At 42.1% G+C, this 19,746-nt stretch overlaps 1 protein-coding gene across 3 annotated transcripts in view; it reads left to right on the top strand.

Moving 5' to 3' along the window:
• Window positions 1-19,746, top strand: part of LOC127648772 (low-density lipoprotein receptor-related protein 8-like) — a 189,246-nt gene that overhangs the window by 103,367 nt on the left and 66,133 nt on the right. For all 3 annotated transcript variants that reach the window (XM_052133528.1, XM_052133529.1, XM_052133527.1), the window contains exons 8-9: window positions 14,535-14,654; window positions 15,528-15,653. In XM_052133528.1, coding sequence (XP_051989488.1) covers window positions 14,535-14,654; window positions 15,528-15,653 — 246 coding nt within the window. The remainder of the gene's footprint in view (window positions 1-14,534; window positions 14,655-15,527; window positions 15,654-19,746) is intronic.

Genomic DNA, 19,746 nt, shown 5'->3' with positions numbered 1-19,746 from the left:
CTACCCAGATCAGTTCCAAGGGAGGGAGCCCTAGTGATTGCAATGGTCTCGATAGCTTCAGGAGAAAGCCCTGTGAACCTCAGTTGGTACCCTACAGGGGCCAAGCATGAAAGGTTTCACTATTCGGGCCGGGGATGAATATGCCCCCTGAGCCTGAGAAAGAAGGTCCTACCTGTTCGGAATCGGCCAAGGCGAGCCGTCGAGGAGAGATATTAACTCCGAGAACCATATCCTGTTTAGCCAGCGCAGCGCCATTAATAGGAGGCAAGACCCTTGGTGGTGAACATTGCCAAGACTCCCGGGAGCAGAGAAACCGGGGAAAGAAACGCATACAGACGCATTCTGGGTCATGTATGTGTTTTAACGTCCAGACCCAAGGGGGCTGGGTGATTTCAGGGAGAAGTAGAGGAGACATTGCGCTATTCATAGAGGCGAAGAGGTCCTCTTCTGCCCTAAGATCTCACCCAGACTTGTTCCAAGTGGAAAAAGCCCGGCATTTAAAAGGTCTCGATAACCTCAGGAGAGAGCCCTGTGTCCCTCAGTTGGTACCCTTAGGGGGCAAACATGAAAGATTCCACAATTTGGGGCAGGGATGAAATATTGCCCTGTGCCTGAGACAGAAGATCCTTCCTGTTCGGCATCGCCAAAGGCGAGCCGTCGAGGGAAGAGATTAGCTCCGAGAACCAAGCCCTGTTCGGCCAGCGCGGTGCTATCAGTAAGAGGCAAAAACCCTTGCTGGCGAACTCTGGGCAACTACTACCTTAGGGTGGAGTTCTTAACTCCCCCGTTGGTATGGACCGTAAATCTGCTCCCATATACGGGCATCCAGGGATATAACTGACCTGAGTGACAGGACCTTGCCCTGGGCCCTAAAGAGAACCCAACGTGTCAGAAATACAGCTGACAAGAACGTGGGTCTCCTTGATGATTTATGTAAGAGGCTACCGCTGCATTGTCCACCCGCACCAAGACATGGCAGCCTCAGGAGGAGGTATTTCAGGGCCAGAAATACAGCCATCAACCCGAGACAGAGACTGTGACAACCGAGCTGACGACCCTCCTATCCCCTTAAGCTGGACGACCACTTAAGGCCGCTACCCCGCCCATCAGGGAGGCGTCTGTCGTTAGCAGCCTGCGACTACAAGACGCACCTAGAGTGGGACCCAAGGCAGAAAACCGGGGTCTGAACCACATAGAAAGGGAACGAAGCCTGAGGCGCATAACCCTATTTGGCCCTTGGAAGAAATCCCCTGGCTTTTGGCCACAACAAAAACGGTCTCATGAGCAGAAGGTCCAGAGGGATCACTGTGGACGCATTCGCCCTGAGACCTGGAAATCATTGATACTGATAACAGTGCAACCTTGACCTAGCCTGACTTTGCTCAGGGTGATCTAAATGGACTCAATCCTAGCGGGAGACAGTTGTGCCCGCATTGAGATTGAACTCCATACGATGCCCCGATAGACAGTGTTCTGAGTGGGAGAGAGGACGCTTTTCTTGGCGTTGAGCCTCAACCCCAGAGAAACAGATGAGCTAAGACGATGTCCCTGTGCTGAACTGCCAGTTCCTGGAACTGAGCTAGGATCAGCCAGTCGTCTACATAATTCAGAATGCAGATGCCCCAGAGTCGCAAAGAGCCAGCGCTACATCATGCATTGTGAATGTGCGGGTAAAAAGGGCTAGGCTGAGTGAAAGAACCTGACCCTGGAAGACTTCGCCCCTGGAAGTGAACCTCAGGAACTTTCTATGTTGTGGCAGAACTTCTAAATGAAGTATAGAAGTGCGTCATAAGATCGATGGTGACCAGCCAAACGAGTTGTAGGGCTTGAGACACGACCGTCTTGACAGGCATCATCTTGGACTTGAACACCCACGGGTAGTTCAAGCTTTAAGATCTAAGCCAGATGCCACCCCTCACCCTCCATGGGAAACGGGAAGTATTTGTGTAATAACCTAACTCTCTCTCTGGAAGGGGAACACATACCATGGCCCTTTAACCAGGAGATTGAGAACATGCCGTTGAAACACGGAAAAGCGGCGGGTGAATTAAATCCTGACGCCCTTATAAGACCCACAGAAAATAATATATCCGGCAGAAGTTCCCACACTGCCAGGATCTCTGAGATGGGTATTATATTTTAACACTTCCTGTTGAGGGGTTGTCGAGTGTTTCGAGTCCTGAATAAAATGCAGGAACAGCGAAAACACCCAACTGTGAGGAACAGCATAGTGTGCAGAGCAGCATAGTGTGCAGAGCAGCACCAGCCTGACCTGCTGCTTGATAAGCCCTTCCCACTAAAGTGGAGGTTGTTCTACAAGGCTTTGAGGGGAGAGAGGGCTTCTTAAGTGACGATGCCGAGCCCGGCGAGAGATAGCCCGCAAGCGTCTCTTCGACCGGCGGCATCACTGAATACCGCCGTGCCTCAGCACCCACGACAGTCGAATATAATGACGTCGAGGGTATGTGAACACGGGAAGAAAATATATATATATATATATATATTTTTTTTTTTATTTTTTTTTTTAGGGGTTCTCCATGAGCGAAAAAGCTCTTAATGGAGGTTTATCAAAGAAGGGAAGGAACCCATGAGGCGTTCCCTTTCTTAGACTGGAAGATAAAATCTATCCCCTAATTTGGAGCGTTTGGGGGTCTCTTTTTCACGTGGCCAGACCAATCTGGCAACCGCACGAGTAACAACATCGAGCAATTCCTCCATAGATTTTTTATCGCGGACGGAAAGCTCGGAGGCTGGAAGAGAATAGCGATCCACCTCATGATCCGAGAAGCGTCGAGATCATGTGAAGAAACAGCTGGGTTTGGGGAGAGAGTGAGAGAAAGGGATCAACCCGTCTCTTGCTCCTCAGCCAAAACCATGCAAGAGCCCCACAAACGATCTTTTTTTCGAGAGTGCTGACTCCCGGAAGCAAGCGAGGCGAGCACGACGCACTCTGCCTGTTAAAGCAAATCGCAGTGCTCGCACCCACCCTGCTGCAACGCGAGAGCAGCGTGCTCCCAAACAAACAGCAAAAACTGATGTGTGTCGTCTTCAGCTATAGAGCGAGAAGAGGGAAACACGCACCGTTTGCGGCTTTCAGTCATTCTTTCTTTTTTAGAAATATATATATATATAATATTTTCTAAACAGAAGAGAAAAGAGAACAAAGAACAAAGTTCACTGCACACTGTGTAACTGATTCTAACTCCTAACAGAGGAAAGAAAGTTTTGACAGGGTGTGTGAAACACACAGAAACAGAATCGCTCTGAAAAAAGAGTTTCTGACGACACCTGGTGACGTATCCATTTATAGCCTGGCCTCAGGTGCATCTAATGATTACATCAGCCGAGGCTATAAATTCCGGTCAATGTCCATTGACGTGTTCCACACATTATTCAGCTCGGCTCACAGCGAAAGCTGTTCCCCGTAGCGCTTAGCAGCGCAACATCGTAGTGAAGCCTTTTGTACAGGGAACTGAGAACCTTGACATTTTTGCAGTTTTCTGACTTTGTTCTGTGACAAATAAATGATGATATTAAAAAGATAATTGTTTTTATTGATCATACTTGGGGTTAGTCATTTTAAAATAATCCTAATCCTAAATTTTGAACTTCTGTTTATCGAGGTTGGTTGTGCTATTGCTTTTCTTGGCGATCTGACTAGCGCTGTCAATCTAGTTTTTTTTTTATCACAATTCATTTAAATTATCAATATGGTCTGAAAACACCTCCACGTAAAGATAATTCGATATATAATAATCAATGTTCACTAACCTAAAGGATTATTAGGAACACCTGTTCAATTTCTCATTAATGCAATTATCTAATCAACCACTCACATGGCAGTTGCTTCAATGCATTTAGGGGTGTGGTCCTGGTCAAGACAATCTCCTGAACTCCAAACTGAATGTCAGAATGGGAAAGAAAGGTGATTTAAGCAATTTTGAGCGTGGCATGGTTGTTGGTGCCAGACGGGCCGGTCTGAGTATTTCACAATCTGCTCAGTTACTGGGATTTTCACGCACAACCATTTCTAGGGTTTACAAAGAATGGTGTGAAAAGGAAAAACATCCAGTATGCGGCAGTCCTGTGGGCGAAAATGCCTTGTTGATGCTAGAGGTCAGAGGAGAATGGGCCGACTGATTCAAGCTGATAGAAGAGCAACTTTGCCTGAAATAACCACTCGTTACAACCGAGGTATGCAGCAAAGCATTTGTGAAGCCACAACACGCACAACCTTGAGGCGGATGGGCTACAACAGCAGAAGACCCCACCGGGTACCACTCATCTCCACTACAAATAGGAAAAAGAGGCTACAATTTGCAAGAGCTCACCAAAATTGGACAGTTGAAGACTGGAAAAATGTTGCCTGGTCTGATGAGTCTCAATTTCTGTTGAGACATTCAGATGGTAGAGTCAGAATTTGGCGTAAACAGAATGAGAACATGGATCCATCATGCCTTGTTACCACTGTGCAGGCTGGTGGTGGTGGTGTAATGGTGTGGGGGATGTTTTCTTGGCACACTTTAGGCCCCTTAGTGCCAATTGGGCATCGTTTAAATGCCACGGCCTACCTGAGCATTGTTTCTGACCATGTCCATCCCTTTATGGCCACCATGTACCCATCCTCTGGTGGCTACTTCCAGCAGGATAATGCACCATGTCACAAAGCTCGAATCATTTCAAATTGGTTTCTTGAACATGACAATGAGTTCACTGTACTAAAATGGCCCCAGTCACCAGATCTCAACCCAATAGAGCATCTTTGGGATGTGGTGGAACGGGAGCTTCGTGCCCTGGATGTGCATCCCACAAATCTCCATCAACTGCAAGATGCTATCCTATCAATATGGGCCAACATTTCTAAAGAATGCTTTCAGCCCCTTGTTGAATCAATGCCACGTAGAATTAAGGCAGTTCTGAAGGCGAAAGGGGGTCAAACACAGTATTAGTATGGTGTTCCTAATAATCCTTTAGGTGAGTGTATATACATATATGTATGTATATATGTAAAATGGGGATTTACATATCAGTACATTGTTGTTTTTTTATTTCCATAACATTAATTGTAAGTCTATTACCAACAGTAGTTACTGCCTGCAGTCCACACAATCCATTTTACAATTGCGTTTGGCGGTCTGTCTGAGGCAAATTTACGTAAGGGCGGTTCTCACACGTTCTTGTGGTCACAAGCGCTGTTGACATTGTTCTATGTACACGTGTCAGACTGATGCTTTTGGAGCATCTCACTGTGTTTGTGTCACATTTCACATGTTTTCAGCATCTCTAGCCTTAAATGCTGCATTTTAGGACACTGTGTTAATTTAAATGTAGTTTGAAACTTTCAAACTACGCATCTCGAGACCCCCGCGTTCTATTGTGTGATTTGCAGCTGTCTTTGAACAGCTGTCGTTTTGTCTTGTAAAACCTGACTTCAGTTCTGCTGGTAAAAGGAAAGTCATACACATACGGGATGGCTTAAAAGTAAGTAAATTATGAGAAGATTTTCATTTTTGGGTGAACAAAAATTTTAAAATGCTTTGCTGGTAGGAAAATGGCTTATTAAGGTGTTCACATATACTCAGAAGGCTTGATAATATTGTGTTTATATATATATATATATATATATTTATGTACATGTGATTTTGTTTTGTTTTTTATTTTTAATAACTTTGCAAAATAAAGCATTTAAATTATATATATATAATGTATCTATATATCTAAATGTGACCACATTCTGACTGAATATTTTTGTTCATGTAAATGTGCTCATATTATATATTCAGTATAACATATTCAGTCACTTAATGACTTCTCGTTTTTGCATCACACCAGATTATGAGCACAAAAAAGATTTGTAAGCATGCTTGTCAGTTGACGTACACATCAAGTTCACGTCAGTTTCCGTGTATATAAATCCTGATTTGTTTCTCATATGGGGGATGTGCTAGAGGCCTGTGTGAGTGTGTGCACACCTGCACCTCTCACCAAACCTGTATCCTTATCATCCTTCCTCAAATGTCATGTTCACCCACATGCAACAATAGTGGCTGTCTCCAGAGAAAGCACTCATAACCTTGTCTTAATGCTCACTTCCCCTGTAATCCAGAAGGCTCTTCTGCTCATCTGACATATGGCTGGCTCCTAGCAACGTGGCCCTGCCCCAAATTGTTCATTTCCCTGGATATTGTCAGAATGCCAACGCCTACTAATGAATGCAGAGAGTTAGAAAGAACACCTGGTCCACAAACATGACTCTCTGAGAGTGGGAGGAGAAAAAATGGAGAAAGCACATTGCTTGTTCCTGGCATACCCATACATCTCCATTTGGCCTCATTAAAATTGCATCCACTGCAGGCACGTGCCATGGGCTTTGAGACTGGGCAAGCATCAAAGATTTGAATGCATATTATTAAACTCTGTGCCCAAAAAACATTATACAGGTGAGTGTAATGTCACAGAAATATTATAGATGTAAATTGTTGCCTTAGAATCCACCAGTCAATGGAAAAAATTATGTCATGGTGATGAACAAATTATAGATTGTCATATATTGAGCTGAGCATGCTTTTGTAAATCATACAATGAACCATAGTGCCAGAAGAGCTGGTTTAAAAATACAACAAAAAGAAAAAGATTGCAAGTTAATAGTTTCAACATCATAGGCCTCACAGGTCACTCTTCCCACAGTTCAGAAGCACCAGAATGGACAGCGGCAATTCACTAATCTGACTAACAAAGACAACAATCTTAACCTGAATGTTCAAGGTAAATGTAACGTAGACATGGCTGTACCCTAATGTTGGAAATATAAAACAGGCATAACTGTAACCCTTGAGAGGAGGAGCCCTGAAAGGCTCAAGAGGAGGAGCCCTGGGAGGCTCGTGAGGCGGAGGCCGCGAGGGCTCTGAGGGGCGAGCAGAGGCTGGCAGATCCGTGGAAGACTCTGAGGGCGGAGCAGAGCCCGGCAGAGCCGTGGAAGACTCTGAGGGCGGAGCAGAGCCCGGCAGAGCCGTGGAAGACTCTGAGGGCGGAGCAGAGCCCGGCAGAGCCGTGGAAGACTCGGTCGAGGCTACAGGTGCTGGCTCTGGGGCGGTCGAGGCTACAGGCGCTGGCTCGCTGACCGTGGCAGACATGGGCGCTGGCTCGCCGGCCGTGGCAGGCCTGGGCGCTGGCTCGTTGGCCGTGGCAGGCATGGGCGTTGACTCGCTGGCCGTGCCAGGCTTCGAGGCTGGGGCCGTGACAGGCTTCGGGACTGGGGCCGTGACAGGCCTCGGGACTGGGGCCGTGACAGGCCTCGGGACTGGGGCCGTGTCAGGCTTCGGGACTGGGGCCGTGTCAGGCTTCCGGACTGGGGCCGTGACAGGCTTCGGGACAAGGGCCGTGGTAGGCTTCAAGACGGGGGCCGTGGTATGGAACGCTGGTTCAGTTTCTGCCTCCCCACGGTAAACGAGGAACCAGCGTACAGTAGGGCGAGGTCAATAAACTGAGCCAGGTTAAGGGAGCAGCGACCACCAGGCATTAATGATGAGGTTGGCTCATTCAGTCCACATTGAAAAATGTCTTTCAGAGCCACCTCATCAAAATTCACCTGGTTGGCCAGGGCACAAAAATCCACAACAAAAACCTCCAAGGGTAGACTCCCCTGACGCAACCCCAAAAGTCGGGCCGCTGGCTCCTTAATGCCAAGGGCGGGGTTATGAGTTACATAACCACTGCCTTGCTCGGAAAACTCTAGGTAAGCGCCCGAAGAGCTCACGGCGCTCAGAAATGCGCTGGGAGCATAAACGGGCTCAGGGACAGACACAGGTAGAACAGGGTGACAAAAATCAAACAAAGTGCATACCTGCTGTCCCTGGGCCGTGAGTGCGTGGTCATCTCTCCCAGCCGCAAATACGCACACAGAACGCGCCACGAAAATCCGCTCCAGAGAGCTGCGCGAATCCGTGGAGTGACGCATTGTGACTGTCTACGGTGAGGTTGGTTATTCTGTAACCCGCACACACACACACAAGATGAGACAGTCACAATGTTGGAGGAAACTGCTTTATTAAATAAAGGCAGTGCAGGCAAAAGTACAAACAAGGGGCAAATCCAGTGAAGAGTGTCGAGGGAAGCGTAGGGTCAAAGGCCGGGGAATCAAAGAGTGTAAAGGGGCAAATCCGGGAGAGTAGTCGAGGGGAGCGAGGGTCAAAGTCGGCGTAAACAGCATGTATACACAAGCAAGAGGGGACTAGAGGGAGCAAAAGACAGGGGAACAAGAGGAGCTGGCAAGCTAAGGGGGTAATCAAGAGGAGGCAAAACTAGACGAGACTAGCGGGGGGCAAAGATGCGGGAAACTAAACACAATAACCAACCCCAAACAAACGAAAGGATAGTGATATATATAGGTGCGAGTGCAGGTGTAAACAATGACAGGTGATGAGACGAGTGCAGGTGAAACTAATGTGTGGGGATTGGAAGCGCGTGAGTGCAGGTGGTCATAATGTTCTGGCTGAAGCGGGCATGTGAGCCAGAGGGGGGAGATAGTTTACGAGCGAGAGCTCGTAATAGCAAAACCGGGCGTGGAAGCCCGAGGGAGGAAAAAGAGCGTACGAGCTCAAGGGGGCGGAGCGAGGGAGCGGGAAGCGAGCACACTCGCGGAGTGCATGTGTGCGTGCTCGAGGAAGCGGAGATGGGGCAGAGGAGCGGGGTTCATGACAATAACACAAGAAGGACATGATTTCCAGATCACCACTTCATAGCTTCAGAATAACCAGAAACAATGACCTAGTATCAATAACACATATTTTTCATAAATATAGTGTCTAACCTTTGCTTGAACACAATATCCATGTTTCTTTCCTTGCAAATTAACTTCTCCATCACTGTGTTGTAAAAGTCACCCTCTTGAAGTTTCGATAGCCTCTCTTTCTCAATTTTCAATTGAAATTAACCTTGCCAAATCCATGTAGGTCACCGATACTTACACTATATTAATTTTAGTGCTTAATAATGCATCAGTTATGTGAACTGAATGTGTTGACACAAAACTAAAATCTAGCCTATCAGATAGCATGACTGAAGGAAGGAGCATTCTGATTGGCTTACTCATTTTGGTAAGCATGCTTATCTTGGCATTTGGTAGTAGTGGGCAAGATTCATTTTGAATGAACGTACAGTGTTGATTAAAGGGCCATGAACAACACTTTGTATCATACATGAATAACTGTCTGTGCTGCTCAACTGAGATGGAAGATGAAGAATTTGAACAAATCAGTAGTTTATATTAAAAACTATATTTAAATACTTTATAGCGTCCTTTTTCTTTTCAACTTTCTGTTGGGTAAGCACTGCTTACCTTGCTTAAATGGATGGCAAATCCCTGGTCCACAGTAAACTCAACACATATTGCTGTTTAATCAAGCTCAAGTTGCAATATGTTCTTATGATTCACTTGGAAACAATGCAACACTTCAACGAATCACAAAATAGTTTTAAGTGGGTTATAACTTATAAACCATGGTCTGCTGCAAAAACTGTGGCAGTGAGCTGCCAACAAAAGTAGCATTTCAAGGTATAAAAGATGCGGTAGTTGGGCAGCTGTTCCATGTGGCTAAATTGTACTTTTAAAATAACACCAAAGTAAATTGAAGATGCAGCTTTTGTATGTCGCAGGTAAACAAATGTAAAAAAATAATGCCAATATGTTTGATGTAATATGTCCAGAAATGTATTTATACAACATACCAGCATACCTTAATGTTTTAATGTACTTTAACAGTCAATAAGTATTTATTTAAAATACGGTAATACTATAAAAGTATGGTAATTCATACAGATTTGTATTTTGTTTTTTTTTCTTTGTCTGGTTAACACTCACGACCAATAAGAAAAGAGCTTTTGGGTCATGTGTCTGAAACCAGCATTACAGACCAATAGCTGTTGATTTTAAGCAAATTTGCATGCACAGCAATATGCTGATTAATGAAAAACCATGACCAAAACTTCACTGTACCAACTTTTTGCCTGCATCATCAAAATGGCATGTCACAGATTCGGCAACCTTCTGATTTGTAGAGCGTGTTTAATATATGTTTAGTTACATTATACAATCATATTAATATTTTATATCCCCTATCCCAACCCGGTCTATAAACCTAACCACTAATATAACACCAATATAACCAACTGTGGCAGCGGGGGCATGGTCAAGCGCCCATCCGGGGTCGCGGCTGCGGCTGGAGCGGCCTCCTGGCTGAGGAGGCTCCGGATGGCGAGCCGGTCCTCTGCTTGAGCCCGCATGATCTCGAAGAACCGACGATCCTGGTCTTGCCGGAGCTCAAGCAGGGATTGTTGGTGGCTCTGATGGAGTGTAGCGAGGGACTGGAGGACTTCCGCCAGCTGGGAGGACTCTATGGGGTGACTCTTTTCCATAGCTTGGGAAAAAATTTTTTCGTTCTTTTCCCGGGTTTCGGCACCAGTGTAAAGTTTTCCACTAAGGAAGGGTCGGAACAGCGTCAGTTTCCAAGGTAAAGCTTCTTTTTAATGTTTTAAAAATCACAACACAAGACAAGACATCACACATTTATTGCTCGTAGTCCGGTTCTCTCTCTCGGGGCTCTGTTGCTGCTGCTCAAGCACTCTGCTGAGATATGTGTCCCGCGTCCGACCAAAGAATACTTTGGGCTTAAGAATGACATTTCAGCAGTGCAGGAAAAATGTCCTCTCAGTTACATTCTGTCACGAGAGTGTACATGTATAGGAAAAACAAACAAGGCAAGAAACTGAGTGTGAGACTTAAAATCATCACTTGAAGTCACAACCTAAGCAGTCATGTGCAAAACACTTGCCCACATTAGATAATCCAGTAAGAACACTGAGAAAGATGTTTACATGCAACGCAAAATCAAAATCGGGGTAATTGGCAAAAATGTCTGCAGATGGGTTTTGCCTAAACCATTTATGTCTGTACCGCGATAAAAGAAAACGGTTTAATTCGCTGGGGTCTGAGGGTGTTTTGGGCCCTGGAGAAGTTTTGACATACCTTGACATTTGTGCTTTTTTCAGTTGCTTAAAGACATATTAATGGCTAAAGTCTGATGACACTGTATTCAGCACAAACTGAGCTAGAATAATATGTGAGCAACATGTATGTACATGTTTGTATTTTTGAGAAAATAAAGTTTATGCATGGTTTTTGAAAAAACTAAAATTCTAACTCATTGAAATAAGGCCATATAACACATAAACATTTTTCCACAAGAATTTTGAGAACTGGATCTTGTAGCCTAGAGTTTTTGCGACAAAATGATGTGAAAACCATCCTGATCACTCATTTATACAAAACAATATAGTAATTGAACTTTTGTAAGACAATTTTAGTGTTAGAAAGGTCATGCGAAGAGGCGTGAGTGATCATGAATATTGATTGTGATTCACACCTGAGGAGACAAAGACCCCTCCTCTGGGCCTATCAATGAGGAATGTGACAGAGAGAGAATGAATGTGAGGAGACTTAATGATCAAAATCAAGTTTTAAGTTAAAAGAAGCAATCTGACCATACATTTTCTTTACATAAAGACTTTACTTAATTTTAGACCTACACTACCATTAAAAGAAGTCTCTTCTGCTCACCAAGACTGCATTTATTTGATCCAAAATACAGAAACAACATTGATATTGTGAACTCTTTTTACAATTTAAAAGAACAGTTTTCTATTTGAATATATTGTAAAAGGCAATTTGTGATCAAAGCTGAATTTTCAGCATCATTACTGCAGTCTTCAGTGTCACATGATACTTCAGAAATCATTATAAGATGCTGATTTTCTAATATGGGCATATTTACATCACATTTGACACATTTACACCCGAACACATATTTGCAAGCACAAGCTTCTTTAACGATAATGAGGCAGCATAAACACTAGTTAAAATATAATCTAAATATTCATATTATTTCATATTACATATCATATTTACACTCACCTAAAGGATTATTAGGAACACCATACTAATACTGTGTTTGACCCCCTTTCGCCTTCAGAACTGCCTTAATTTTACGTGGCATTGATTCAACAAAGTGCTGAAAGCATTCTTTAGAAATGTTGGCCCATATTGATAGGATAGCATCTTGCAGTTGATGGAGATTTGTGGGATGCACATCCAGGGCACGAAGCTCCCGTTCCACCACATCCCAAAGATGCTCTATTGGGTTGAGATCTGGTGACTGTGGGGGCCATTTTAGTACAGTGAACTCATTGTCATGTTCAAGAAACCAATTTGAAATGATTCGAGGGTGGGTACGTGGTGGCCATAAAGGGATGGACATGGTCAGAAACAGTGCTCAGGTAGGCCGTGGCCAATTGGCACTAAGGGGCCTAAAGTGTGCCAAGAAAACATCCCCCACACCATTACACCACCACCAGCAGCCTGCACAGTGGTAACAAGGCATGATGGATCCATGTTCTCATTCTGTTTACGCCAAATTCTGACTCTACCATCTGAATGTCTCAACAGAAATCGAGACTCATCAGACCAGGCAACATTTTTCCAGTCTTTAACTGTCCAATTTTGGTGAGCTCTTGCAAATTGTAGCCTCTTTTTCCTATTTGTAGTGGAGATGAGTGGTACCCGGTGGGGTCTTCTGCTGTTGTAGCCCATCCGCCTCAAGGTTGTGCGTGTTGTGGCTTCACAAATGCTTTGCTGCATACCTCGGTTGTAACGAGTGGTTATTTCAGGCAAAGTTGCTCTTCTATCAGCTTGAATCAGTCGGCCCATTCTCCTCTGACCTCTAGCATCAACAAGGCATTTTCGCCCACAGGACTGCCGCATACTGGATGTTTTTCCCTTTTCACACCATTCTTTGTAAACCCTAGAAATGGTTGTGCGTGAAAATCCCAGTAACTGAGCAGATTGTGAAATACTCTGACCGGCAGGTCTGGCACCAACAACCATGCCACGCTCAAAATTGCATATCACCTTTCTTTCCCATTCTGACATTCAGTTTGGAGTTCAGGAGATTGTCTTGACCAGGACCACACCCCTAAATGCATTGAAGCAACTGCCATGTGATTGGTTGATTAGATAATTGCATTAATGAGAAATTGAACAAGTGTTCCTAATAATCCTTTAGGTGAGTGTATATTATACAGCATACAATTTAAATAACAGCTTTTAAATGTAACTAAAACCTGCCTATTAGGACATATTTCAAATTTAAAATACTCTGAATCCTGGCTGGCAAGTCTGGAAACAGTCCCGCTAGTAAAATATGTACATGTTTATATAAAATAGCATGTCAACTAATATGTTAAAACCAAATGACTTACTCATCTGAAACATGCAGAAAAGTGAATGAACTTGATGTTTTTAAGGCACAGTCGGGGGCGTGCACCATTTGCCTTGATCGTCTCAGCACATTACCGTATGAATAGCGCCCTCTGCCTGTGGGTGTGATCACATTAGGGATAATTAGCTGAGCCAGGAGAAATTGTACATTGCTTTGTTTCATACAGATTGCATTGCAAGATAATTTTTTAATTTGAATTGTTTTATTTAAAAGTATACATTTTAAGCTTTCTTTAGACATATGTTTCATGTTTGTGTGATAAGAATTCATGGAGTTTCAGTTTCAGTTTCATTTTTGTGACGTGTTTCTGAAATATGCTCGTGAACACAGAGACTGCTGAAAGCTCACCTTTTTTATTTTATTTATTTTACAAAAGCACAAGGTTTTGTTGTGAGTGTACACAAATAAAAGTAGACCCTTTATTTTACATTTATGCATTTAGCAGACGCTTTTATCCAAAGCGACTTACAGAGCCCTTATTACAGGGTCAATCCCCCCGGAACAACCTGGAGTTAAGTGCCTTGCTCAAGGACACAATGGTGGTGGCTGTGGGGCTCGAACCAGCATCCTTCTGGGCTTAGACCACTACACCACCACCACTCCATACACCACTTTATAGTCTCTAATGATGTCTTACACTTATCTGTATGCCCCAAAATGACGGAATATTTTATGTTGTTTCCGCTGTAATGATGAAAAAATCCAGGACGTGCTGGCGCGTCCATCGACCCTAGAGGGTTAAGGCATTTACATGATAACACACGTTTTCATTATTGGCTTATTAAACATAATTGGTTTAAAAATGCATGGAAACTGAATGCATTATTCTGTTATTGTAATTATACTGTACTTCCACACTATCACTATATCACTGCATCACAATGAGTGAAACTTGTTATTAGATGGCTTGTATTTTGCATTAAAGTTAGTGAAATCTTTATTGCATGGTGTCATCTTTTTGCTTTAAGTGGGTGAAATCTTTCACCTTGCATTTGAGCATGTGAGTAGCTGGAGTTCTTTTCATTTCACTCTTGGTGTGAATAAACATTTAATCTGCAATTTGCTTCCCTTTTTCATTTTATTTTTGTGTGAATAGGCCTTAAGGCGCTCACTGCACAGTACACCTTTCGAGATGTTAAACTTTGGCTTCTCAGGTTTACTGGTTTGCTGATTGCTTTCTCTTTCTCTATGTGTTTCTCACAGGTTTGAATGAATGTTTGCTCAACAATGGTGGCTGCTCTCATATCTGTGTGGATCGGCCCATTGGATACGAGTGCCGATGTCCTGCCGGATACAAGCTGTTGGACAAGAGGACGTGTGGAGGTCAGGCATGACTCAAGTACATTTCAACTGCAGTAAATGAAATTGTCAAAAGACAATTTTGTCTGTTTACATAAACAGTAGAATTGAAACTAAGACAGCCAAACTTTTTACTGTAAGGAGAACACAGATACCTAAATAAAATTGTGATTTACAGTGACACAAAAAGTATTTGGACACTTAAAATGTCTGAATGTCATTGCAGTAGATATCAAACCAAGTGGCATTTGTAAGAAAATTACATTAGACTATTTCTCAGAACTACATTTTCTGAGCTATTTCTGCAATTACTTTTAATCAACTGATCCCACAGTCATTTATAGTGGATGTATGAAGTCAATTCCCCTCAAGTTTACACAGGTGTCCTAGCAGAGTAACCACATGTATAGATCATCACATTAACCATGGACATGTTCTGCTGGTTTGACAGTGAGAAAGTGTACAAATATTCATCTAATTCATTTAATGTTCATCTGTATCATTCAAAACTTCTGACATTTTTTGCTTGAAAAGTGTGCTTGTGCTATCATTCTTTAAAAAAAATAAATGCCACTTGGTTTGATATTTGTTATATAATGCAATTACATTTATGCATTTGTACATGTTGCTTATGTGTCCAAATACTTTGTGGGGCCACTGTATATCTTATACCAGTATTACAACAACATATTGTATGAGTAGTACAATAACATACTGTATTATCACACTTTACTTTAGTGTTGTACAATAAACTACTGAAGTATCTAATCGGCATCCAGTTATGCTGCTAAACATGACTTAGTGGTTAATAATAGACTGTGTTTTTTTATTTGTACCAATCCATTCCAGTGTCATTTAGCCATGTTGAGTGAGTGAGCATGTCAGTTTCCTCCATAGACATTGATGAGTGTGAGAACCCTGATGCTTGCAGTCAGATTTGCATCAACCTTAAAGGGGATTTCAAGTGTGAGTGCCACCCAGGTTATGAGACGGACCCTGTGAGCAAGACTTGCAAAGCAGAGGGTAAGACATCTCTTTGTATAGGGCTTTAAATGGCTCACCAACTCATCTAAGAAATATTACATATCTTAAATCCACTAGTTCCCATTTATTCCAGCCTTACTTAAAGGGGTCTAATTTCCCTTGATCTTTTGAGATAAGTGTTCATTGTACTTTGATAAACTTCAGAAACCCCAAATGTTTACATTTTTATGTTTAGTCATTTAGTAGACGCTTTTATCCAAAGCCACTTACAAATGAGGAACATACGAAGCTATTTGTCATTCAAAAGTCTACAATATCTCCAGTTTCACACTGCCAAGTTCTCAGAGTAGCTGGAGTAGTGTAGAAGCTGATAATTTCATTATTAGTAAGTTCACATCACAGTCACATATTTTCGTGAGATCTGGCTGGACAAAACTGTATTAGATCTCACACCGTGCACTGAAAAAAAGGTTTTGTCAGTTCAACTTCATATGGTAACATCTAAATTAACTGGTTTTGTTGAAATTAAAGACTAAAAAGACTATCTGAAATTAAAGTGTTTCAGATACTAAATATAACTGAATTTAATCAACCTGAAATACCAAGGGTTTACTAAGGCATAACTTTCAGTAGATACTTGATTTGCCCTGTTAGGTCAAATCACATTTTAACTTTGATGTATAACCTGATATGTCTTCTAAGCTCAGATAACATTATTATCTGTTATAAGTTAATTTCTTTATTCAGGTCAAATCATGTTTTCACTTTAATGTAAGTTAATGTGCCCATTGAACACTTTTCCTCTGTAGGCTGCAACTGCAAGGTTGAAACATGGTCTCCCCATTCATTTGTATGGTATCCGATAGTGTGTAAGCACCCTTAATGTTGTGCAGTGATGGGTGCTTTCAAAACATTTCATGAAGCTGAAACTGAAATAAAAATGGCCGTCACGTGATTTCAGCAAACAAGGCTTTGTTACGTCATACTGTTTTGAAACAGTTTCGAAATGTTTCGCAGTTACGCTGGGGGGCGTTGATCCCACAGTGAAACCCTGAATTAGTGTTAAATGCAGGCTGTAACTGATCTCGAAATAAATTAGCCAGTGCAGAAAAACATTGTATCCATAAAATCAGACAAGTTGCTGATTTGAATTTTAGTCATTTTAATTTCCCTGCCGATCACCTTGAGTTGTGTTCCAAAAGAAAAAAAAATCTGAATGTTTTTATGAAAAAGTATTTTGAGAGAGTTTTACAAAAGGTGAATCTGGAATTTCGACTATTGTAGATGATAATGTTCCTTCACTTATCTTTTAAGTTAAGTTAAAACTGCTGCATAGACTTGTGGTTTACATGCTCGTCAATTAGTGTTTCCCAACCTTTTTTCTGCCACGGCACACTTTTTACAGAAAAAAATTACCACGGCACGAACATTTTTCTCTCGAAATATGTGAGCTATGAACTAAATTAAACTGTCCTTATTGTATATTATTAGGTAATGAAATGTTTAATGGAATTAGTCACGTTTGACACCATTATAAATGAGATAAATGACAAATAACTGGATAATTTGTCTGAATAAATTCTCCACCATTATATTCGTAATACAAGGTCTGGTTGTATCTGATCACAATTTCTACTGTAAGGAATTAGCTTTAATAAGTGAATTATTATTAATTCACTTATTGGAGTGATATTATTCTCATGGCTTATTGAAAATAATATCACAGGTATTTAGGTACAGCTTTGAAGCTAAATCTTTTAGAAACAGGGATGAGATTATTTATCAAAATATACCACAGTCACGTTGTCTTTGAACACAGACAAACCTTATTGCTATTCTAAACATAAATCGAATCTAACACATACCATTTACCCTTTGAGTCTACATCAATTTTACACAAAGTATTTAACAAATACACCAGCACTTTGAGCACAATATTGGAGATATTGGTCTTTGTTGTTTCCTTGCGTTCTTTGTGTTGCTTGGTTCTTGGTCGAAATTTCATTCCGTCGATGTTTTGGACCTCTGTAAGATCGGTGTTATTGTCTGTATAAATGATAGGTTGGCTTTGAAGTGAGGCCTTCTCATGGGTGTGTGAACCGTAGAGAGTGATGAGCTTTTTCGGGACGTCGAGCCCCGAGCTTCCTTGGACCTCACATGGCATGGATCGGGTTCTGACGAGATCCAGAGAAGACCACAGGGGAAGAGCCAGAGCATAGTCTGAGCAGTCAGACGAGCAGACGATGAAGCGTGTGAAGGCGGCAAACGAAGAGACTGAAGAGAGAGTGTTCTTCCTGTTTGAAAACATTTGAACTGAAATTGGCCGCATCCCCCAAAGGTGTCCTGTGCCAATCAGAAGTGACTTTTCAGAGTCACATGGTCAACTGGGCTGTCTTTTCCAACAGTTGATTTATGGTCCTTTGTTTGAGATTCTTAAAAATGTTCCACTCAAAATGTGTGCATATTTAATCGTGAACATTTATATCTTGAGAATGGTACAAGAGACATGATATTCATTGTCATCAGCTTCCTCCATGTAACTAAGCGAGTGTTTGCATACCAAATTTGACATTCTTTCATTAATATTTGTACGTGTAGGTAGCAAAACATGAAAATCCCTGGTTACAAATAATACTGGTTAATTCCTTGGTTATACAACATGGATAAAACATTACACATATTTTAAAGAGATACATCAGGCTATATTCATTAATTTGTCAGTTATACAAGTTACCACAGTTCAAAGCAATTGTCAGAATTACCTAGCAAGCCTAGGTATTGTATAAATTGTGGATTTAATTGCTTTCTGTACATTTTAGAAGGTTAAATTGGTAAAGTACTGTGACTTTGTGTAGAATGTTCCTGGATTAAGATGACATTTGTTAGTATTCAAGTCGTGCAAATCTGATGGTCTTTTGGAAACCTTTCAAAGAGAAGTCTGTTTTAACCTCTGTGTGGAAGTTCAGGAGGTCGTGCTGAGGGGCCTTTCTGAGCAATGTTGATGCCTGGGCCATCTAATGTATGATGTTGTGGAATTCCAGGATTAAGATTGGGTAAATCCTAGATTCAAATCATGTCGTTTCAATTCTTGTGCATGTATAATCCAACAGTACCATTTTCCTACATATTTAAACTAATGAGCATGTTTTTTATGAGAAAAAGGACAATAGTTGCCTAATAATAATTTTGAGTTTCAATAATGTTCTTTCGTCATTGTAATGTGCATTTTACATGAGTTGAGTCAAGGCGTCAATGCTCCGTTCAACGCCAGCGTCAAGCGGCGCATTGCCCTCCACTTGACGAGTGTTTCAGAATGCGTCACGTAGGGGCAAATTTACGAGTTTGCCACACAAGTATCGGTCAACACAACACTACTCCAGCCAAACAGCAACGGCGAGCTGCGTCAACGTCGGCGAGGCTTTTCAGCCGTGGAGAGACCTCCGAGAGGTAAAAGGCTTGAAGACGGATGCAGAAGTTGCTCTTATTCTTCTCGATAGATGGGTAACATAAATTTTGCTATGTTTCACAGAACCCATATATGCTGTTGTGGTGATGTTAGATTTAGTAACAGGAGAGTTGTGAGTGTCTGGAGCTGGTGTGCTTAAAACCGTCTCACTTGCGTGAATTTGGGGGGGAGAGCTTCCAAAGGAGCACTGAAGTGAGGGGTGTGTTTGTTTTGGCAGTTGAGTTTGAATATCAACTGTGATTCTCAGGAATCGCTGAGTGCACCTTTAACTTGTATAAATATCAGTCACTTTTGTACATTAATCATAGCTCTACACAGTCACAAAAGTTACCGATTGTGGTTTCAAAATGGCAAATTTAGGCGAAAGGTGAGGAGTTTGCATCCCTGAATTTTTTTTACATTTTTTTTATTGATGCATTTAATTTTTTTGTGGAATTTTATAATTTTCCATGGCACACCAAACATTATCTCATGGCACATTTTAAAAAATATATAAATTCTGTGCTTGGTTTTCCAAAACTTGTGAGTAGAGCTTCATGTAAATCGGGGGCATTTTACATCCCTATTGGTCCACTAGTACTTGATCAACAGCTCATCCTCTAGCCAATCATTCGAAGAGGGGAGGTGCCATCACTCCAATGCAACTCCGATGGCTACTGCTCAATA

The sequence above is a fragment of the Xyrauchen texanus genome, chromosome 9 (assembly GCF_025860055.1).
Source record: "Xyrauchen texanus isolate HMW12.3.18 chromosome 9, RBS_HiC_50CHRs, whole genome shotgun sequence".
In the NCBI taxonomy this organism is placed as follows: Eukaryota; Metazoa; Chordata; class Actinopteri; order Cypriniformes; family Catostomidae; genus Xyrauchen; species Xyrauchen texanus.
This window is presented reverse-complemented; position numbering and strand designations above follow the sequence as displayed.